Consider the following 22,951-nt stretch of genomic DNA (forward strand, 5'->3'; position numbering starts at 1 on the left):
TCAAGTGATCTGCCCACCTCTGCCTCCCAAAGTGCTGGGATTACAGGCATGAGCCACCGCACCCAGCCTATAATTTCCAATCTGTAGAAGTGTGTGTAACTGCACAAATGTCAGCCAAAGAAAGCTGATCTGCCAACCGTAAGCACTGACATGAGGTCAGGGCACATGCCCACTACAGAAAGTAATTTCAGAGTTATTTTTTGAGAGTGTTTTTTTCCTCCTTCTTCCATTTTTAGAGATGGGGTCTCACTATGTTGCCCAGGCTGGTCTTGAACTCCTGGGCTCAAGTGATCCATCCATCTTGGTCTCCCGAAGTGCTGGGATTACAGGTGTGAGCCACTGCACCTGGTCATGAGAATGTGTTTCTGAGAGTGTGGTTAGGAGTAGCCTGGTGCAAGAGTGGAAATGGGTGATCTCTTTCTTCCATACTATTAAGGGTCATAGCCAATACTCTTATAATAAAAGACAGGTTAACAGGAGAAAAATATAACAATTTATTAACATGCATGAAGCAGGGGAGCCATATAAAAAATATGAACATACACAGAAAGGCCCAATGGTTGGCACTTAAGTACTCTCTTCACTGGGGAAAGGGAAGTGGGGGCTGTAAATGAATGGACCCAAAGACCTGACAGTGGTTTGTAAATGGTTTTCTTTGGATGCTGAATGGGACTGAAGGACAAACAATAGCTTGTGGACAAGTCATGAAAGGTGAAGGGGTGGTACTGCACTGTGAACCAAGATTGTCTTATTATGTGGATACAGTCTCCCAGGTTATCTCTTGGAACTGCCCTCAGAAGAAAAGATAAAAAGTCTGTCTGGTATGGTATCCTGGCTGTAGCTTCTTTTTTAGTCTTTTCTTGGGTGATTAATCATTCCTGGTTATTTAATGAGATTCATAGGGAGGGGGCTTTAAGACAACTGCATTTATTTTAGAAGAAGTTTTCTCAATCAGGTAAGGGAACTTCCAGAGAAAGAGCTCCTCCTGGTGCTTTAGAAAAGAAAGGGTCCAAGAAAAGGAAAGAAAAGGGTCAGAGAGACAGCATGCTCCTGGTGCTTTAGAAGAGTGTCAAAAAAAAAAAGAAAGAAAGAAAGAAAAGAAAGAGTTAGAAAGACACCATGGTGGGGGAAAGTCAAGAGAGAGAGCTTGAGGCTGCTGCTTTAGTTCAGCTCGTCAAATGCCACATTTGGGGCATTATTTTCTGAGCCTCAACACTTGTGTAACAAAGAATTCCAAGCTGGAAGGCAATAAACTAAATTCCCCTGTGAGCTCTGTGGCCTCGGCAAGCTGCCTAAGATTCAGGGTCCTCTTCTGTAAAACAGACATTTCCCCTACCCTTCTCGTGGCTCCTTCTGGCCATATTCCAGAGTCCATATTCTGGTTATATTCCAGAGTCTATAACCTCGCATTGCTTCTGTGCAGAAAGAGAAAAGAAGCCACGCTTTCCCCAAAGAGTAGCCACAACTACGTAAAAATGAGAAGGCATGACACTTCAGAAGAAAGGAGGGTCACCAGGCTCACCCACAAGCCTCAGAGCAGGGCCTCCTTTTGATTCTTTGGGAGTCAGCAGCTCTCAGTGATCTCATCTTTCTTCACAGCTCCAGCTCTTCCCTCCTCTTTTCTGATGGCCTAGATTATATTTTCGGTAGATTGAGCCAGATCCTCATGACCACCTCCCGGAGGTCTGCTCAGCCTTGGGCTACTTCAGGCAGGCAGTGAGAACTGCAGTGTAACCCTTTCATCTCTCTCACAACAATGTCTGACTGCAGAGCCCACCCCGGTCCCAGAACTCTGGTTACACAACCTTTTTAGGCAGGCCCAAGAGATTCCCAAGTAACACCCTTCCCCTCACCTCCAAATACCCACTTACCCTTCTATCCACACCTCCTCTCTGCAAACCATCATCGTTCCCATACTAGCAGTGATGGGGGACTCTCCAGCCACCCTCCTAGTCACGGCATCATCTCTTCACTTTGTCAGGCTCTGACTCCTGTCATGAGGCAGCAAAGATTCAAGAGAATGAAGTTGGCCAGGTGCAGTGGCTCACACCTGTAATCCCAGCACTTTGAGAGGCTAAGGTGGGAGGGTCTCTTGAGGCCAGGAGTTTGAAACCTCATCTCTACCAAAATAAAGAAAATGAGCCAGGTGTGGTGGCATACCTGTAGGCCCAGCTCCTCGGGAGGCTGAGGTGGGAGGATTGCTTGATCCCAGGTCGAGGCTACAGTGAGCCACGATCTCCCACTGCACTCCAGCCTGGGTGACAGAGCAAGATCCTGTCTCAAAAAAAAAAAAGAAAACTCTCAAGAGGAGTGACTCCCTCCACGGTGCTGACTCCTGAGGCCACTCAGCCCTAATTGCCCAGCTGTGGGAATCGCATGCTGGCAGCTGCAGCCGCCGCCACCCGAGTCCTGTAGATTACCCCTTCTTGTTCTCTGCTCCCAGCAGGCTCAATAGCTCCTTTTAATTTCCTGTAGCACAGCAAATAAGTAGTCTGGATCATTTAACAAGGATTCTTCAGTGGCTCAGGATAGTGAAAGAAAAAGCAACCTTAAACCAGACTAACAAGGCTCACCAGGTCGAGGCCACTTCCTTCCAGCAGAAGGAATGGAACAGCGGTTCTGCCCTCTCTTCGGCAGGGTCTGTGAACTCCAGTCCCTCTCGCCCTTCTCACCAGGTCCTTTAGATTCTCCCAGGGCTTTCTGAGCCGCTGTTCTCACCACCTTTTCCTGGCCAGTTCACCTGTGACTTACCTGGAGCTGCAGACCGAGTGCTGCAGCCAATTGTTTAGCCTGTTCCTAATGCTGCCCTCAGCCTCAAAGCCCATCTCCCTCACAGGGCGTGGCAAACACCATCCCTGGAGGAGAGGCTGAGAAATACCAGTGCCAGACTAAAATATGATACAATCACATGGGCAGAAGAAATTAGGCCACTTATAGAGCCTAGGCAACGGAAAACTGTAGCAATGGCACACTGCTAAAACCAGGGAGGCCAAAGAGTGAGTTCTCCCCAGGAGAGCTCACTGTGCGCGGCCACTTGGATGGAGCAGCAGCTGCTACAGCTCAAAGCTCACATGACCAGGCACTCCACATTCTCCTGTGGACTTCAGAGAAAGAACCAAAGTGTGCAGAAGCTGGAAGCGTGGGGAGGCACGAAGGAACAAGACATTGATACAACCTAAAGAAGAGACGGGACAAGTGTTCCGGTTTTTCTTTTAATTATTTACCAGATAAAAAAGAAAAAAAATAGTGATTGTTTCTCTTCACCCCCAACATTTCCGTTTACCAAGGTCGAGTTGGAGAGAAATTCATTGAACAATGATTTGTGCTCCTGGCCTGGAGCAAATTCTTCTCCTCTGCTCTACGCCACCTCAGGCAGCAGGGACAGGGCAAAGGGCTCCAGGCAGAAATCCTGGTGGCTGGGCAGCAGAGTGGCAGCGTGGCTATCGTTTCTTCTCACCGTTGCCAGAGCATTCAGACCCTTTCCCGTCTATCCCCCTACCCCGCCCTGCCCAGTCCCTCAAAGGAGGCAGGGAGCGGGGACTGCAGGAAGCAGGACAGGTACACGGGTGGCCCAGGTAGCTCCTGGCAGATGTGGCAGAGGGCACAGCCCCTGCTTCTATTGCACATCCTGGCTCAGCTCCCCTGCCCTGAGCAGTAGGCCACAAAGTGAAACGCTTTCCAAATTCAGAGAGCCCAGTGCTGTGTGCCAGGCTCAAGGAGGGGAGGTGTGTTGTTGTGTGGCTTGTTCTGGAAGATAGGTATGTATTTTTAAGTTATCCCATGATGGGGCCAAGGCAACAATTTCGCCTCTTTAGAAAAGCATAAGGGGTCTGGACATCTCGGGGTCCTGTAGTCACTGGGCCTCTTCCCAGGCAAGTGCAGAGGCCTCGGAAGAAGCCTTTCCCCCACCAGCGGACCTCCTGCTGCATCGGATGAAGAGGCAGCGCCCACTGGCCACACCAGCCCCTCCGGACTGTCATGACTCTGGGCCACTTGGGGCGACCTCTTTCTCTGAACACCTGGAGAATTCTGACAAATGACCCTAGAGAAAAACCTTTTACACTACATGTTTCTCCATAAAATGGCAGCTAAGTCCCCTCAAATAAAACCTTGAAGTGTTTCATTCTCATTCTTCTCTTACCAGTGAAATCAAGTCGGGCAGAGTAAGTTATTTAACTGACATTAGCGACAGGATAAACCCCTCTAAAAAAACCGCAGGGGGAAGTGGGAACTGATTCAGATTTGGCAAAGCTGCAAATCTTTTCCCTTCATAGGCTGGAATGAAGCTGGTGGGTGAAGACAAACTAAGTGTGCCAATGGCAAGAACTGCAGGCTATGAAATGACAGGTCAGACACAGGACTGTATAAATTGTGGCACTATAAAGATGAGAAGGCAGGTCCATAATATAGTTGGGAGCAAGCCTTTGGAGCATCGCTTCCAGAAATTCTATCTGTCCTGTAGTAAGTAGTAGCATCCAGATAAATCAGTGGTTCTCCTTCCTCCTCTTCCAAACACATTCTGAGAGTTTCTTGTTTAAATAACTATGTACACACCCAGCAAGCCTGGTCTCTCTTTTACATGAGGGTCCTTCACTTGAGGGTCCTACAATGGCTTTAGAGTCGGTTCCAATTGCCTTTTCGGAGATTTACTGCTTGGGACCAAACCTGCAAGGCAAAGAAATGACTGAACACTATAACAGGAAAATCTTGAAGATGAAGGCATTCCAGTGTTTACGAGACTGAGTCTTAATATAAACAAACCCTCAACTCCCTATAGGGCTCTGGTACTCTGGCAAATTGAGTAACTGGGCTTGGGCCCATCAACTCTGGCAGCCAGATGGCCACATGCCCACCTGAGGCCTTGGAAAACAGCTCCATACCTCCCTCTGATAAGGACAGTTTCTCAAGTTCGGCTTCAAGTTCAGCATCTGAGATCCTAGGGTTAGGCACACTGTTGGTAAAATGCCTACTGCGGGGGTTGTCAGGCAGATCCAAAGGTTCTTTGGTGGTATCCTGAAGGAGGATGTCCAATTCCTTCTCCAGTTCTTCACTGTCAAAATCTGGAAATAAAAGACAACATAAAGATGCATAAACTCCAGGGAGAAATACATTAATGAGTACAGGACTGAGGTTACCAAAACCCCACTTAGCTTTACAAAAGATGCCAGGCCTCCTTGCAAATTAAAAAAAAAAAAATCCCGGAAGTCAGGAAACTGATGGTAGCTTCAAGCAGAGACGCTTCTTCCACACTCAGAGCTAAGTCACCGAGGAGGTGCATTCTGTTAACCCCATGGACCTGACCCTGATTCCCCTTGCCCTTGCAGGAGGATCCTCCAGTCAGAAGCCTTGTGCTTGAGGAATGCCGGAGCACAGAAGGGTCATGAGCACGGCTGTCAAGGAGGAAATGGCAATTCCCTAATTGCTCCCGCAGATGGGCCCCAGGGAGGGCAGGCTAGGAGAGGCCTGCCTACACCCGGAAAAGCAAATCTACCGTCAAACTCATCACAGCACAGGGAAACAAAGTCTTCCAGGACGAAAACAAGAAACAATCACCTTGGGCCGGGCATGGTGGCTCACGCCTGTAATCCCAGCACTTTGGGAGGCTGAGGCAGGCGGATCACGAGGTCAGGAGTTCGAGACCAGCCTGACCAACATGGTGAAACCCCATCTCAACTAAAAATACAAAAATTAGCCCAGCATGGTGGTGTGCGCCTATAATCCCAGCTACTCAGGAGGCTGAGGCAGGAAAATCGCTTGAACCCAGGAGGCAGAGGTTGCAGTGAGCCGAGAATGTGTCACTGCACTCCAGCCTAGGTGACAGAGTGAGACTCCATCTAAAAATTAATAAATAAATAAATAAAAATAAAAATAACCACCTTGTCCACTCACCTAAGCCATTGGTTACCCCACCAGCCAGAGTCTGAGAAACTTCATCCTGGGTGTCACAGAGCTGTAAGAGACAAGTGCAAAGCCCTGAGCTGGGCATGGTGGCTCTGAGCATCTCAGGCTTCGTTGGAAAATATCTAGGGTGACAAAGCAATCCTGCCCCAAATGGGAATCACGGAAAGTTTCCTCAAGTTCACAAGGTCACAAGTCAAGTTTCATTAAAGAGGATGTGCAATGAAGTCAAATCTGTCCTCTGTCACTTACTTCTCTGTGTGTCCCTCCCTGGCCCCTTTCTGTACCTCTTGGATCTGATCCACAAGGCTCTCTGCCTTCTCCACTGTGACATCCTTCATGGAGAGTTTGAGTGCTCCCACCCCAGCCTGGTAGGCATTAAAAACCTAAAGACAAGGCAAAGCTATCAGTGCATATGACAGACATTTGGCAAAATACATACAATATTGTTTCAACTCCAAAAGGCAGCTTTGGGGTTTTTTGGGCACCCAATCTCAATTTACCCTATACCCACTGAGGCCAAACCTCCTGACTGGAAAGACAAAGGCAGCCCCAGCTACATCCCGAAAGAACCCAGGGATCCTCCAAACAGCAAACCCGAAGCTACAAGTGACCAACACCCATGGAGAGACCAGCTGAGTGCTGGACCAGAGGGGAGTGGCTACCATTTGATCTGTCTGGGAGGCATAGATCCGGTCCAGGATGCCTTGCACAGTGTCCAGCTTGGCATGCAAGGCCTCGATGCGCTTCTCTGTCCGTTGCTTGGCCTTGAGAGACCTCAGTGCCTGGGGGGCATGGAGACTTAGGTCAGTGCTGAACTGGGCAAGCCAAAGAGCAAGAGGAAGACAGCCCTTCCCAGACGCTAAGGCCGTCCCAGCCTTCTTCCCTCCGGTCTGTAAAATAAGCTGTGGTGCCTGGGCCCCCTGCAGACTCTGTCCCCCTCAAAACCCCAGCGGGCTGCTCTCCGAAATGCTGGGCATCGCTCCAGGCCTGCCTGGGGCACTGCTATGGGGCTGGAGGAGACAAGAACTCACCAGCTGCTTCTTTCCTGCTCGGCACGCCCGGCGGGCTTCTTCTTTACACCTAGAAACAGAGGGACAGATAAGATGACTGTGTCACAGGACGGGAGGGGCAGGGTCCCAAAGGGTCCCTGAGAGCAGCACTCAGTCAAGGTGGTTTTAAATCTGTTAAGACTAAACCCACTCTGCCCAGTGGCAAGAAAAAAGATGCTGACGGTCAAAATCTCTTATGGCAAGTCAACAGGCAGCTCAAGCAGGCTGACTGAGGACAAGCTTTTTCAACCCACCGCGACAGAACATGCAAACAGGGCACCTCGTAGATGTCTTCCCAATTTGGGGAGACGGGGAATGAACTGTTAACACCAATAATGACCTCGGACACATCCCTCTGCCTCCCAACAAGGCGAGGCTTTCCCAACTGGAAGACAGACTTCAATGTCTGTGTCCGCCTGCCGGAGTGTGTGTCTTTATCAGGGATTCCTTGTACAGTCATCCACGGGGAAGGGTGGGGGAAGGGCAGGTCAAGGGCCCCTCAGAAAGACCTCTGCAAAGGCAGGAACCTGTCTTGTCCACGCCTATATCCCCAGTCCCTAAGACAAAGCCTAGCTCAATAAATATTAGTTGAATGGACACTGATAAGGAAGAGCATAAACATTACACTCACAGTCATGGTCTGCGGGGGAAGAATTAAGACTCGTGTTTTCAGCTGGGCACAGCAGTTCACCCCAGTAATGCCAGCACTTTGGGAGGCTGAGGTGGGAGGTGGGAGGCTCGCTTGCGCCGAGGAGTTTGAGACCAGCCTGGGCAACACGGTGAGACCCCATTTCAACAAAAAATTAAAAAACTAGCCAGGCATGGTGGTGCGCACTCGTGGTCCCAGCTACTGAGGAGGCTAAGGCGGGAAGATTGTTTTGAGTCCAGGAGTTTGAGACTGCAGTGAGCTAAGATCGTGTCACTGCTCTCCAGCCTGGGGGATAGTGCAAGACCCTGTCTCAATTTAGAAAAAAAAAAAAAAAAAAGGCCAGGCGCAGTGGCTCACACCTGTAATCCCAGCACTTTGGGAGGCCAAGATGGGCAGCTCACGAGGTCAGGAGATTGAGACCATCCTGGGTAACACAGTGAAACCCCGTCTCTACTAAAAATATAAAAAAATTAGCCAGGCGTGATGGCAGGTACCTGTAGTCCCAGCTACTCAGGAGGCTGGGACAGGACAATGGTGTGAACCCGGGAGGTGGAGCTGGCAGTGAGCCGAGATCATGCCACTGCACACCAGCCTGAGGGACAGAGCAAAAAAAAGAAAAAAAGAAAGAAAAGGCCTCATTTTTTTTCTCTTTTGTGATATCTGTGCTTTCCATGATTTCTGCATTGAGTAGTGAATACTTCTGTAATTAGCTTAAAAAAAAAAAAAACACCTATCTTTTAAAAGCCCACATACAGTAACATTTTGCTGGCTCTGGGGGCCAGCCACAGTGGGGAGGGGGCTCAGTTCGGGGTTAAAAGTTACCTCTCTGCTTCCTGGGATAAGGACTCCACTTTGCGTGAGAGAAGTTGTTCACTCTGCATCAGCTGGTACACCCCAACGTCTACGTCATTGACTGGAGAGACCTTGGCATGTGGCCCTCGGGCAAACTTCACAATCTGAGGGACAGGGAGAAATTACTACTGCTGCTACCACAAAGGCTGAGAACTTCCCAAGCAGGAGTGCTGGTGGGCATATAAGAACAGCAGGCCCCCCTTATCCGTGGGGGATACATTCCAGTGAATGGAACCCCCCATGGATGCCTGAACCCTCGGAGAATACTGAATCCTATACATACAGCTATGCAAACATTTTTCCTTCTTCACAATTTTTCCTATAGAAGATTCATTCTTACTGTAGATCCTAGCAACCTCATCAAATGATATTTTGTCTTCCTTATTTAGTCCAGAACTTTCACCTCTTCACTTAAAGGAAGCACCTGACAGCTTCTCTTTGGTAAATCTGGACTGCCAGCACCACCGCTCTTGTGCTTTGGGTCCATTATTAAGTACAATAGGCCAGACATGGTAGTTTACACCTGTAATGCTAGCACTTTGGGAGGCCAAAGCAGGAGGATCACTTGAGGTCAGGAGTTCAAGACAGCCTGGCCAAATGGTGAAACCCCTTCTCTACTAAAAATACAAAAATTAGCCAGGCGATGTGGCGCATGCCTGTAATCCCAACTACTCAGGAGGCGGAGGCAGAAGAACCGCTTGAACCTGGGAGGTGGAGGCTGCAGTGAGCTGAGATTGTGCAATTGCTGGGCGACAGCAAGACTCTATCTCAAAAAAAAAAAAAAAAAAAGTACAATAAGGGTGGCTTGAACACAACCACTGCAGTGCCATGACAGTCAATCTGATCACTGAGACGACTCCTAAGTGACTCAGGCAGGGAGATGCTGGACAAAGGGGGGATGAGCATTCAGGCGGGATACTACGAGGTCCCATCACACTACTCAGAACAGTGCACAACTGAAATCTATGGAACTGTTAATGTTTGGAATTTTCCACTTATTATTTTTGGACCGTGGTTGACTGCAGGTAACTGCAACTCTGGAAAGCAAAATCTCAGATAAGGGGTCGCTACTGTATGGACTGAATCAATCACCGCTGAGTCAGTGAATGAACAGGTGAGCCTCCGTACCTTCTCCCCGTTCTGCTCGAGGACTGTGACCCTCTTCTCCTTCTGCAGCTGCAGCAACACCAAGTAGAAGGTCCTCTCATCTGGGCAGGAGTTAGCACAGAGGGTGCTGAGCTCTGACAGGGCCACCACGGGGTGCGAGGAGAGGGGCGAGTTCTGATACAGACGATACACCTCCTCAGCCTTTTCCTGCGGGAAAGGCAACATGGGCTGACAGGCCCTGGCCACTGCCACGGGACCCAGGGACCCTGACCCCGAGCTTCAAAACCATGACCACACAAGGCAAGCACCCAGGAATCCCAAGCCCATCCTCCCCAAGTAGCGGCTTTTTAAAAAGGAGGAAGGATCTGTGTTTTTAAGCCTTGGAAGAAAGTTTGGTGACTCCATCTGAAATGAGGCACATGAGATGCTGGGAGCCAGTGCACTGAACGCCCACTGGGGATTTTACACTCCTGCCTCTCCCTTGTCTGTGGTTTCGCAAGGGAAGACTGAGGAGGTGAGGTAGAACATCTGTGAATGAGACCTGAGGCCTGATTTCCAGTCCAGCCTAGGTGACCCTGCGCCAGTCACAGCCTCACTAGTCCTCAGTATCACTCTCTGAAGAGGGTGGATGAAATGAGATCCAATTCCCTTCCAATGGTAGTCTCTCCATTTTCCTGCCAATTGGCTATACTGGAAACACAAACATTACTGAGTCTGTAAAGAGTCTTAAGGGAAAAGGGCCAGGCATGGTGGCTCATGCTGGTAATCCCAGCACTTTGGGAGGCTGAGGCAGGCAGATCACCTGAGGTCAGGAGTTCGAGACCAGCCTGGCCAACATGGCAAAACCCCGTCTTTACTAAAAATACAAAAAACATTAGCCGGGTGTGATGGCGGGCACCTATAATCCCAGCTACTTGGGAGGTTGAGGCAGGAGAATCACCTGAACCTGGGAGGCGGAGGTTGCAGTGAGCTGAGATTGCACCACTACACTCCAGCCTGGGCAACAAGAGCAAAACACTGTTTCAAAACAAAACAAAATAAAAAACTAAGAAAAGTACACGATAAACAGATGGGATAAGATTAGTGACAAGACTAAGAAACGTAAGTTCCAAGAAATAATGTCACCATTTCGCTCACACATGGAAATTACTACCAGAAACAAGAAAGACTTACTGAGGTGTGCATGGGATGCTATGAAAATATAGGAAAGGACTGCCTGGGGATTCAGGATTTCTTGAAAAAAAAACAAAAAAAATGTTGAGCAGAATTCTGAAGAGTGAGCTAGGTGAAGAGGTGAAAGGGGTTATCTCAGGAAGAGAGAGAGGAACATGAGTACAGAAGGGTGGGTCAATGCGGCACGTGTACAAATGTAGAGCGGAAAGGAGAGAGAGGAGAAGAACTCCTACATTATAGAAAGTATAATAGTTTATGATGATCCTTTATTCTGTAGATGGTGGGTGGTCACTGAAGGAAACTGACATGGCTAGATTAACAGAAAGCTAACTGCCAGTTGGGAGAGGATGGATTATAGAGTTAAGATTAGAGGCAAGGAGACCATTTACACAAGAGATTATGTGGGGCTGAACAACAGACTATTTGAATAATAAACACAGAAAGAGGAGTGGTGGAGCCAAACAAAATTCAGAAGATAACACTGGTAACTGGATATAGGGTTGGAGGAGAAAGTTGAGAGGAAAGTCACCGTGGATTGAGTGACTGATGGATGTGATGCTATTAATAGCAAAAAATACAGGAGGAAAAGCCTAGTTTAAAGGAAAGACAAAATATCCCATCTTGGATATGATGTTTTAAGATGTCTGAGAGAGGCCGGGCACGGTGATTCACGCCTATAGTATCAGCACTTCGGGAGGCTGAGGTGGGTGGATCACCTGAGGTCAAGTGTTTGAGACCAGCCAGGCCAACATGGTGCAACCCCGTCTCCACTAAAAAAAATACAAAAAATTAGCTGGGTGTGGTGGCAGCGCTGTAATCCCAGCTACTTGGGAGGCTGAGGCAGGAGAATCGCTTGAACCCAGGAGGCGGAGCTTGCAGTGAGCCAAGATTGCACCACTGCACTCCAGCCTGGGCAACAGAGCGAGACTCCATCTGAAAATAGACAAACAAACAAATAAATAAATAAAAAAGATGTCTGAGAGATATCCAAGAATATATATACAACCTATAAGTGGATATACAAATCTGAAACTCAAAGGAGACGGCAGGATAGTGATACAATGGTTGAAAGTCCTCAGCATATCCACGGCAAATATCCCAAGGACACTCAGGGAGGAAAGTAATAAGCTGAAGGAAGATCACTGTTTAGGAAGTGAAGGAACCACAAAAGAGAGCCAGCAGGACTGCTTTGGGGGAACCAAGGAGAACTTGCTGCATCATGTAAACAAATTCAAGGAAATTAGACATTTTAAGAAGCGACTCGTCAACGGTGTCAAAGGGTGGAAAAGAGCCTAGTAAGACACAGACATTGAGTTTTCATTGATTCAACTGCCCTACCAGATATGCAACTACTGCAGTAACTGCACAGTAACCACACACAAATAAATTAATGTTATACAACATCAAGAAAAAATACCGAGACAACTGGCCATCCATCTGGAAGAAAATACAGCTTTTTCCCACCACATACACAAAAATAAGTATTGAAGTAAGGAAATGTAAATGGAAAAAAAAGTGCAAAGTAATAAAAGAATATCCACTTAAGCTTGAGTCAGAAGATGCCTTCCTAAACAAGACCTGAAATTCAGTAGCCATACGGAAAAGTTTGAGAGATCTGACTACAGAAATGTGAAACCTTCTATATGGTAAAAGACATCATAAATAAAAATTAAGCAAGCAACAGACTGGGAAACAATATTTACATCTTTAATACTAAATACATTATACGTACCTATCTCTAATACGTAAAGAATACAGATGAACATAAAAGATAACACAATACGGCCAGGCGCGGTGGCTCACACCTGTAATCCCAGCATTTGGGAGGCCAAGGTGGGTGTGGCTCACGAGGTCACGAGATCGAGACCATCCTGGCTAACACGGTGAAACCCCGTCCCTACTAAAAATAGAAAAAATTAGCCGGGCGTGGTGGCGGGCGCCTGTAGTCCCAGCTGCTCAGGAGGCTGAGGCAGGAGAATGGCGTGAACCCGGGAGGTGGAGCTTGCAGTGAGTAGAGATCACGCCACTGCACTCCAGCCTGGGAGACAGACTCCATCTCAAAAAAAAAAAAAAAAAGATAACACAATATGAAACAGGCAAAGGATATAAACAGACAACTCACAGAAGGGGATATGTAAATGGCTAGTACATAGGTGAAAAAAATTCACAAACAGGACGTATCATTTTTTTTCCCAATAAGTTGGCAAGATTGAAAAGACTGATGTCATCCAGTGCTGACAAGGATGTGGGGAGACTGGACTACAGAATCTTCATGAAAGTGCAACTTATTACAAACTTTTGAAAAGTAGTTTGGCAATTTTTGTTAAAATTTAAAAAGCACATATGCATTTCTGAAAATCAATTCCATAAAAATAAAGGGAGAAGTACATAGATCTCTGCCCAAGTAGCATTTTTTTGTAACGGAAAAATGGAGAGAGAAATCGGAATGACTTAAATGTCCATCTGCAGAGCACCTGTTGCATAAATTGTGGCACAGCAATAGATTATCATGCAGGCATCAAAAAGAATCAAGTAAATCCATACTGTGTAGGGCCTGGAAAGAGGCACCTGATATAATGCAGTGGAAGAAAACAAAGCAGATTGCACACCAATTCCATTTCTAGAAAAAAATGGAGTGATGTGTACACATGTGTCTGTGTGTATATATTCATTCACTCAACAGGGACTTGTTGACCGTCTACCAGGTACCAGGCACCAGGCACTGCTCCTAGGATCCCAGGGCCCATGGCACTGTTCCCTTCTAGTAGGAAAGACAGACAAGAAACAAGTGAATAAGATTTTCAGGAAGAACTAAAGTTGACAAGGCCATTAAGGAAACATAAGTCTGTAAACATACGCACTCACACACTCACACAAATGGGAAGAGAGTGCCCAAAGAGAGAAAAGTTGGATGAACAGAAAGAAAACTTTCATTTCTTTGTATATTCTTTTTAAATAACAAAATAATGGACAATGTTTGCTTTTTTGTATTTTTCAGTACCATCCAAAAGTAAAAAGTTACTGGCTGTTTCTCTGTCTGGACTTGGGAAAACCAATTTACCTCAAGAGCAGGCTTGCTTTGGTTGCCGGTGCAAACCTCACCTGTGGGGGTCCATGGGTCTGTCTCTCCTCCGCCCCAGGCTGGAGGACAATGTGAGATGACAGGCAGACTCAAATCACCCTGCAGTCTTTGCGGGGACCTCGACTGAGCCCTGGAGACCAGGGCACCGGGCAGGGGAATAACCGCATGGGTGCGGGGAGGGCGTGTAGATGGAGCAAACGGGCTGCCCCTGAAGAAAATGTGGGCTGCTTAGTCAACAATCCTGGGGGACAGGGAGAGACTGGCAGATTTTGGAGACCTCTTCCCCAATCTGAGGCAGAGTGCGCTGGAGTCTCTCACGGTGAGGAGAAATGGCTGCTTCTCTTGGGGTGAGGGGTGGGGATTTTGGGCTGGCTCCAGCTGTGTGAGGCCTCTAGGGCTATGCAAGGGCCCTGAGGTCAGGCTTGGTCTGTGAATTTCAAAATTACTCTCTGCAATGTACTTTGGCCACCAGGTGCTCAGTCAACTTTGTAGACACATACACACACAGACACACACACACACACACAGAGACTCATCCACAGCATCCAGGTGGAGGGGGTGGTTGAAGCAGGTCTGCACCGGGTGACAGAGTGAATGGGAGGTGTGGAAATGGTGACGCAAAGGTCGGTTGAGAAGGAAACAGCACTCACTAGGTAGGGCCCAGGTACCACAAAAGAGACAATCCGTGTTTGGAAAAGCATGAGTGGGTTTGGGTTTACGGGCTGAGAGGGAGATGGAACATACCGGGCAAGAGGCCAGCCAATGGGACAAAGGGACAAGAGGGGCAGGGAAGACACACAGTAGATGAGGGGCAGAGGAAGGACACTATACTCTGAGCACAGAAGGAGGTGGGCTCTGAGGAGGTCAGGCTTGGGGTAGGAGGACAGAAAACTGAAGGCCGACTTAGGAACCCTGAGTCTACCTTCTCAGTGTAGTGCCTGCAGAGAGGAAAGACGACACAGGATGGAATGAGCGTGTGAGGGGACAGAGAGAAAGAAAAATGAGGCTGTGGTGTGGCTCTGAGGGCCTCCCACAGCTGGGGACCATGAAGGGGACCTCAGTCTGATGACAGGTGATTTTCTCCAGCAGGGGTGTTAGACCCCATGTGGCTGATCTAGGGCTATGGATTTGCTGGGAGTCTCCTGGTGTGGACCAAAGGAGATGCAAAGGAGCTGAGGGTGTTGCTGAGGAAGGGAGTGGAGCAATGAGCCATGCGATTAAGGCTGTGGGGAAGGCAGGCCGGGAGGAGGCTGACTGACCAGGAGGCTAGGACGGGACCATGGCCCCAGTGGCCTCTTCAAGGGAGAAGAGCATGTGCAGCAGAAGGCAGGCCATCAGAAAGCTGGAAGGGGAAAGGGCACGGTCACAAAGTAGGAAAGCGGAGCTGAGTGGGCCAGTTCAGAGGTGGCAATACCGAAAGCCACAAGGTCCTCAGGAATCCTGAGAAACTCCTGTCAGCAAACTACAGAAGGCAAAGCATCTCCTAAACTGCTGCTTAACATTAATCCCTACAGATACTAGAAAATAATCCACTGTTAGTTGCTGAAAATTCCCAGACAAAGGCTAACCCTTGAAATGTACAAGCCCCACTAACGAATATATACAAAGCACAAGTACAAGGGAGGGCAGATAAACTCAGTTATCAACTCAGTCACCATGTAAAAAAGAACGCACACAAGGGACGTGGAGGATACTATGATTACACAAGGTGACACCCAGACACCCCCTTCTGAGTACCCACCTTCAACAGCTCCACAGCGACAAGGACCTCCTCGGCTGGAACCTTATTATCTCCCAGCATGTTAGAAAGAGTCCACTTGAGAGGCTTCAGCAGGAAGACCCCGACTCCCCAGGAGATCCAGCTGCTGTCTACACTGGCCATGAAGTCTGACTCCCGCTGCAGCTCCCCTCGACTGCAGGCAAGAAAAAGAAGGGCGTGTAGTAGCACTTAATGTAATATCCCATTCCAGTCCCCAGCTCCCCCTTTACCTCAAAAGAGGAATTTTATCATCATCATCACTACCATTTACTAAGCACCTACGCTGTGCCAACTACATGCGGCATTGTTTATACTCCAGCTCTAAGCCTCACAACACCTCTGCATAGGAGGCGGTGTTATGAGCATTTTAACGAATGAGAAAACTGAGGGACTCAGAAGGTAAGCAGAGAGGTCAAATCTACACCATGACAGGGCTGGAACCAAAAGGCAAGTGCCTCACTAAGACAACAGAAACACAGGCAGCTTCTGAGCCCTCGCTGAGATTTCCTTTTACAATTGGTGCTCAAAACAATCAAATGAAAATAAATCACTGTCGAGTGCAAGACACAAGGAAGAAAACAAAGATGTACAGAGAAAGAGTTCCTGCTCTTCCAAGGCAAGGGTGGGGATATGATGTATATGTAAGTATTACGATGTATATGTAAGTATATGTAAGTATTTCGTGGTATGGTAACAGTAACAGCAGCTCAATTGATTAAATGCTTGCCGCTGGCCAGTCACTATGCTGAAGGCTACATAAGGAATATCTCTTCAAATCCTCACAATAAACCTAGGTACAATTATCATCACCATTTTAGAATTTGTCAAACTGAGAGTTAAAGACAGCATAAAATTTGTGCAGGGCCACATAATTTAGCAAATGGCAGAGCCAGGATTCAGGCCTAGGCCAGCTGGCCCTCAAGCTAAGCTGTTAACTATTAGGTTGGTGCAAAAGTAATTGTAGTTTTTGATACTACTTTTAATACTAATACTATGCCACGTCGCCTCTGTGGAGAAGTATCACCCTCAGAAATTCTTCAGGACCCAGGCAAGCAACAGGAAGCTTCTTCAGTGGAGCGCCAGCAGACAGGAGAAGAAACTTTAATACCATCGATGTATTAAAGTGTCTGGATTGGAAGTGAAAGATCGTCACCCTTCTACAGTAAGGAAGCCCATTCTGGTCTCATCCTTCACTGACTTCTTCAACTACTGTTTCTCCTGTTCCCTACTTCAGGCATGAACGAAAACCCTTTCCACTGTACACATTCTCCGAAAGCCTTGCTGGCCAGGTGCAGTGGCTCAACGCCTGTAATTCTAACACTTTGGGAGGCCGAGGTGGGAGGATCGCTTGAGTTCGGGAGTTCGAGACCATCCTAGGCAATATCGTCAGCCAATGGGAAGGTACTGAGAACAAAAGTAGAGAAGGGAGAGCTCTTAATCAGAAAGAGCAGCAAACTAAAAAAAAAACAAAAACCCATCAGAGTTGACTTTCTCCCTCCTTCACTGAGAGGGGTATCACGCTAGGCTGGTCTCAGAATGATACGTACATTGAATTGCAAATGACTTATCCAAAGACAAGGTATCCAGTCCCGGTATCAGCTTTAACCTGTGTAACTCTGAGTAAGTCACTTGATCTCTCTGAAACTCAGTTTCCTCTTCTGTCTGCTGAGGATAATCTATCACCGCACCACAAGACCGCTGAGTGGGTCAAATGGTGCATACAAAGTATCTGCATGCTGCCAAGCACTGTACATCTATTAGTTAATCAATGTTACCCCTCAGATACCGCCAAAACACTGCACCTGTCACACATGTATCTCCTACAGACCTTTTAAGGGCACTCAGATACTCAGCAAAGCCCTCGTTATCCTTCACGTCCTCTCTGCTCCAAAAAGCCTGTGCCAAGGACAAGCCAGACGCATGAGCTGTGCCAGGGGTTGTTGGCAAGATGCCTACAGGCCTCTTCCCCACGAATGCCCGCTTTTTAGTTCTGACCTTCTCTAGGTTAATGAATACTATCTCTTAGACCTTCTGCTCCACGGGCCATTCAAATTTGGAGGCTCTTACGAAATAACTACACAACGGGGTCCGTTCAGGCAAATCACTGTCACCTCTGCTAGGCTGGCTTCTCTGGAACTCATCTAATGGGACTATCCCTGACCCCAATCTTCCCCAGACCCCCTCTTCCTCTCCCTCCAAACCTCCCCAGCCCGGCCTCCTTATTTTCCTTCTTCGCCTTCTGAACCCACACTGGATGCCTTCTCTGGGCCAGACACTGGGCTGGGCGCAGTGCACTGTGCAGAGAACAGGACCGGGGCCCGGCCCTCGGAGAGCTGCCCCCGCCCGCCCTCGCGGCCCTGGCCCCGGCCCGCCCCTCACCGCAGCAGGTCCTGCAGCACCGTGGCCAGCCCCAGCGGGACGCTCCCCTTGCGCTGAAAGGCCTCCTGCAAGTCCCGCAGACGCAGGCGCACCACCCCCTGGCGGCGGCTGTGGCTCAGCACCAACGGCGCCCAGAAGCCCATCTTGCTGTCCCAGTCGGTGCTGTTCACCTCGCGACTCCTCTTGAAAGCGGAGAACAGGAAGGACATGCGCTCCTCGTCCTCCTCCCACTCGGGGGGCAGTAGGCCCGCGGGGTCTCCCCCGGCCGGGGCCTCGGCCTCCCGCTCCGGGGACCACATCGGAACCCCCCAGCCCCGGCAAGGCACCGAACACAAGCCCGGCCCTGGTCCCCTTCCGCCCTAGTTCCCTCCCGGCTTCCGTTCCTTGACCACCTCCTTCTCGTTCACACGTCACCGCCGCCCCGAGCATGAAATAAGTTCCGTAAGTCTTCAAGGCGCATGCGTTGCGCTGCGCTCCGTAAGCGGGTGGCAGGATGATGAAGTTCTTTTCAGAGAGACACCGAGCGCTTGCGCCGACCCCTCCTCCCACGGTCTTTGTGCGGAAAGAAAGGCTTGCGCCTGCGCGGCAGGTAGCTGCGCGTTACGTTCCCTTCAAGATCCTGGAGTTTGGCAAAGCGTTCTACAGCGGCTTCTGACCTGTGGCTTCAGAAAATGGAACGGGGGAATCGCCGCAGAGGGGCGCCAGTGGTGCCCGGACCACCCGGATGGATCCGTGAATCTCTGTATAGAAGGAAATTTATATCAATGAATGTACAAACCAGAAAAGAAGAAAGATCTAAAATAACCTAAGATTCCACCTTGGGAATGTAGAATAAGAACAAATTAAGTTCAAAGTAAACAGAAGAGAAAAAATAAAAGAACAGAAATCAATGAAATTGAAAACAAAATCAAAAGAATATCAACAAAACCTAAAGCTGATTTTTTGAAAAGGTCAATGAAATTGATTAACCTCTAGCCTGGCTAACAAAGAGAAAAAACAAATAGTCAATATCAGAAATGAAATAAGGGACATTACTACAGATCCCATGGGCATGAAAATGATAATAAAGGAATCCCATGAATAATTGTATGTCCACAAATTTGATAACCTAGGCGAAATTGACACATTTCTTGAAAGCACACTCTGCCAAAACACACGAGGAAACAGACCACTTGAATATGTTTATATCTAATTAATTGAATCAATAATTAATAACATCCAAACAGAAAGCATTAGGCCCAAATGGTTTCATTTGATAAGTTCTACCAAGTATTTAAAAAACAAGTTGTACCAGTTCTGTGCCATCTCTTTTATATGATAGAAACAAAAGGAATACATCTCAACTGAGCCTATGAGGCAAGAATTACCCTAATGCCAAAACCACACAAACGACATTACAGGAAAGAAAAAACACGGCCGGAGGTGGTGGCTCACGCCTGTAATCCCAGTACTTTGGGAGGCCAAGGCAGGCGGATCACGAGGTCAGGAGATTGAGACCATGCTCGCTAACTCGTTGAAGCTCCGTCTCTATTAAAAATGCAAAAAATTAGCCGAGTGTGGTGGCGGGCGCCTGTAGTCCCAGCTACTCGGGAGGCTGAGGCAGGAGAATGGCGTGAACCCGGGGGGCGGAGCTTGCAGTGAGCGGAGATCACGCCACTGCACTCCAGCCTGGGCGACAGAGCGAGACTCCGTCTCGGAAAAAACAAAAACAAAAACAAACAAACAAACAAAAACGCAAAACAATATATCTTGTGAATACAGATGCAAAAATCCTCAATAGAATATTAGCAAATTGAAACCCACAATGTATTGAAAGAATTGTATACCAGGATAAAGTGTAATTTATTATAGCTAGGCAAGGCTAGTTCAATGTTCAAAAATCAATTAATATAATCCACCAATAGGCTAAAGAAAAATCATATGATCATATCGCCAGATGCGGAAAAAGCATTTGACAAAATCCAACACTAGCTCATGATAAAAAGTCTTGGCACTCTAGGAACAGAGGGACACATCCTCCACTTGATAAAGAACATAAGCAAGAACCTTACAGCCAACATAAGAATTAATGGTGAGAACCTAGATCCTTTTCCACTGGAATCAGGACTAACACAAGAATGTCTGCTCACACCATTCCTAGTCAACGCTGTATGGGAAATCCTAGCTAACATAGTTAGCCAAGAAAAGGAAATAAAAGTTGTACAGACTGAAGAGGAAGAAATAAAATGGTCTGTCTTTACAGATGACATAATTATCCATGTAGAAAATTATGTAAGTATTGCCAAATCAATGTCCTGGAATTAAGAAGCAATGAGAACAAGACTGCAGATACAAAGTAAATTTATAAAAGTCAATTCCTTTCCTATATACCTATAATGATCAAGTGGAATATGAAATTAAAAACGCAATATCATTTACATTAGCACCCCCTATTAAAAAATTAGGTAAAAATCTAACAAGATATGTACAAATTCTACATGAGGAAAACTACAAAATTCTGATGAAAGAAATTGACGAAGGACTAAATAAATATAGAGGCATTTTATATTCATGGACAGGAAAACTCAATATTGTCAAGATAGCGATTCTTCCCAAATTGATCTGTAGATCCAATGCAATTCCAGTCAAAATCATGGCTAGTTATTTTGTAGATACCAACAAACTAATTCTAAAGTTTATGTGGAAAGGCAAAAGACTCAGAAGAGCCAAAATAATATTGAAGAAGTAAGTCAGAGGATGGATACAACCCAACTTCAAGAATTACTATAAATCAACAGTAATCAAGATAGTGTGGTATTGGTTTAAGAATAAACAAATAACTTTGGGAGGCCGAGGCAGGCGGATCACGAGGTCAGGAGACGGAGACCATCCTGGCTAACACGGTGAAACCCCATCTCTACTAAAAATACAAAAAATTAGCTGGGCATGGTGGCGGGTGCCTGTAGTCTCAGCTACTCGGGAGGCTGAGGCAGGAGAATGGCATGAACCCGGGAGGCGGAGCTTGCAGTGAGCCAAGATTGCACCACTGCACTCCAGCCTGGGCAACAGAGTGAGACTCGTCTCAAAAAATAAAATAAAATAAAATAACAAATAGATAAATGGAACAGAATAGGGATCCCAGAAATAGACACAGATAAATATAGTCAACCGACCTTTCAAAAAAAAGAAAGGCAATACAATAGTTCAAAGAGTCTTTTCAACAATGAGCACTGGAACACCTACACGCAAAAACAAAAACAAATCCAGGTACAGATCTTACACCATTCACAAAAGCCAAATCAAAGGGATCATGGACTTAGATGTAAAAACACAAAACAATAAAACTCCTAGAAGACAAAACATCTAGATAACCTTGGGCATCATGATTACTTTTAGATACAACACAAAAGCATAATCCATGAAAGAAATAATTGATAAATTAGACATAATTATTATCATTAATATTTTTGCTCTGTGAAAGACACTGTGAAGAGAATGTGAAGATAAGCCACAGACTGGTAGAAACTATTTGCAAAAGACATCTCCAATAAAGGACTGTTAATCCAAAACACATGAAGAATTCTTAAGACTCAACAAAAAGAAAAAGAATAACCCAATTAAAACATGAATAAAAGATCTGAACAGACATCTCACCAAATAATATATACCAACGGCAAATAAGTATATGATAATATGCTCAATAGCATATGTCATGGGGAACTGTAAATTAGACAAGAATAGGCTACTACTACACACCTATTAGAATGGTGAAAATCCAAAATACTGACCACACCAAATGCTGGTGAGGATGCGGAGCAATCACTCACTCATTGCTGGTGGAAATGCAAAGTGGTACAGCTACTGTAAGGTCGGCCGAGAGAAAGGACCAGTAGGCTCAAAGTCAGGCAAGCAAGTTTGTTGAACTGCCGGCTTGCTCCATAACCCTCAGAGGAGGCAGCCCAGAGTGTTCAAGGTGAGGGGCTTATAATAGGGCTTTGAGGGCCTAGGGGCTTTCTGAGGTTAGTCTACATCCTGCAGTTGTTTGTCACTTCTTGCCCCACCTGGCTTAGAGTACCAGGATGTGGTTTGGCCTGGGGGTGGATACAGCTGTACCTAAGTTCTGGGAACTTGGGGCAGAGCCAGCATCTCAGAAGAAATAAGCTGCAGGGCATTTAGGGGAGGGGGTTTGCTGCTTTCTTCTGGGAGCAGGTTGTCCCCGACAGCTACTTTGGAAGACAGTTTGGTCATTTTTTACAAAATTAAACATTCTTTTACCATGCAAGTTTACTTATAGTTTAACTTTGAAACAAAGACTGTAACAGTCCTTTCCCAAAGCAAACCTCCTTACTGCCTGTGGACTAGACTACCTAGACTGCCACAAGATTAGAAATTATGGTAATTTTGCTAAATAATTCAAGATGTAGCTATTTTCATTAAACCAATATCAATGTCTTATTTATTAATGATTACAGGAGCAGAGGTCATTCTGTCTTGGGCTGGGTTTATAGTTTTGTAACCTCTGTGCCAAATTTTGACACCTTATAGTATTTGGTAGGGTTAAGTATGAAATTTCTTGATTAATAAATGCAAATAAAAATGTATGCTGGCAATTCTTAAGACATTTCTAATATTACTTTACCAGTAATTTTAAAGCTAGCTTATTTATTAAAGATTTTACTTATCAGATAACTTGAAAAGCATTTGACCAGTCATTCCTTTTCTAATAAAGTACTTGATGTAAATGCTTTTATTTTGTAAGACAATTAATTAGAGCTCTTTTATATATGTTCAGGAGTGCAACATTGTGTACACAACATATAAATACGTAGATGTATTAGGCATGTTGATAGAAGAAGTACATCTTACAGATTCATAAAAATGCTTTTTTTCTTTATCTTAGACTTTCAGATGCCTGATAACCTGTTTCACAACCCTAGGCAGTTGTCAGCTAAATAGTCTTAAATTTGCGTATTAAAGGAAACAATTCAAGTGAAAGTCAGATAGCAATTTACATTATAACG

At 46.6% G+C, this 22,951-nt stretch overlaps 1 protein-coding gene and 1 long non-coding RNA gene across 3 annotated transcripts; both read right to left on the minus strand.

Moving 5' to 3' along the window:
* Positions 1 to 280: 280 nt before the first annotated feature.
* On the minus strand, positions 281 to 2,204 carry LOC108537949 (uncharacterized). Its single transcript, XR_001887966.1, has 3 exons — positions 2,161 to 2,204; positions 1,872 to 1,991; positions 281 to 1,630 (listed from the first exon to the last, which is right to left on the minus strand). It is a non-coding gene; the product is annotated as an uncharacterized LOC108537949 (long non-coding RNA).
* A 989-nt stretch (positions 2,205 to 3,193) lies between these two features.
* On the minus strand, positions 3,194 to 21,896 carry CHMP7 (charged multivesicular body protein 7). Of its 2 annotated transcripts, none has more exons than XM_017885754.1 (11): positions 21,719 to 21,896; positions 17,952 to 18,691; positions 15,555 to 15,726; positions 9,580 to 9,765; positions 8,422 to 8,555; positions 6,933 to 6,981; positions 6,564 to 6,683; positions 6,186 to 6,284; positions 5,890 to 5,950; positions 4,881 to 5,060; positions 3,194 to 4,665 (listed from the first exon to the last, which is right to left on the minus strand). In XM_017885754.1, exons 2-11 carry the CDS (start codon positions 18,248 to 18,250, stop codon positions 4,604 to 4,606), a joined length of 1,362 nt encoding a protein of 453 aa, XP_017741243.1. In that variant the 5' UTR covers positions 18,251 to 18,691; positions 21,719 to 21,896; the 3' UTR covers positions 3,194 to 4,603. The 2 variants fall into 2 exon arrangements, with proteins under 2 accessions (XP_017741243.1, XP_017741232.1); XM_017885743.1 differs by having other exon boundaries at positions 21,687 to 21,896.
* Positions 21,897 to 22,951: the final 1,055 nt, after the last annotated feature.

Source organism: Rhinopithecus bieti, unplaced genomic scaffold (genome assembly GCF_001698545.2).
Source record: "Rhinopithecus bieti isolate Rb0 unplaced genomic scaffold, ASM169854v2 scaffold_315, whole genome shotgun sequence".
NCBI classification, from domain to species: Eukaryota; Metazoa; Chordata; class Mammalia; order Primates; family Cercopithecidae; genus Rhinopithecus; species Rhinopithecus bieti.

Coding starts and splice junctions, on each gene's coding strand:
- CHMP7 (XM_017885754.1), bottom strand. CDS start 18,250: ATGTGGTCCCCGGAGCGGGAGGCCGAGGCCCCGGCCGGGGGAGACCCC. Junction 6,285..6,563: donor CCTCCCAGACAGATCAAATG/GTAGCCACTCCC, acceptor CCTTGTCTTTAG/GTTTTTAATGCCTACCAGGC. Junction 5,061..5,889: donor TGGGGTAACCAATGGCTTAG/GTGAGTGGACAA, acceptor TTTTATTTCCAG/ATTTTGACAGTGAAGAACTG.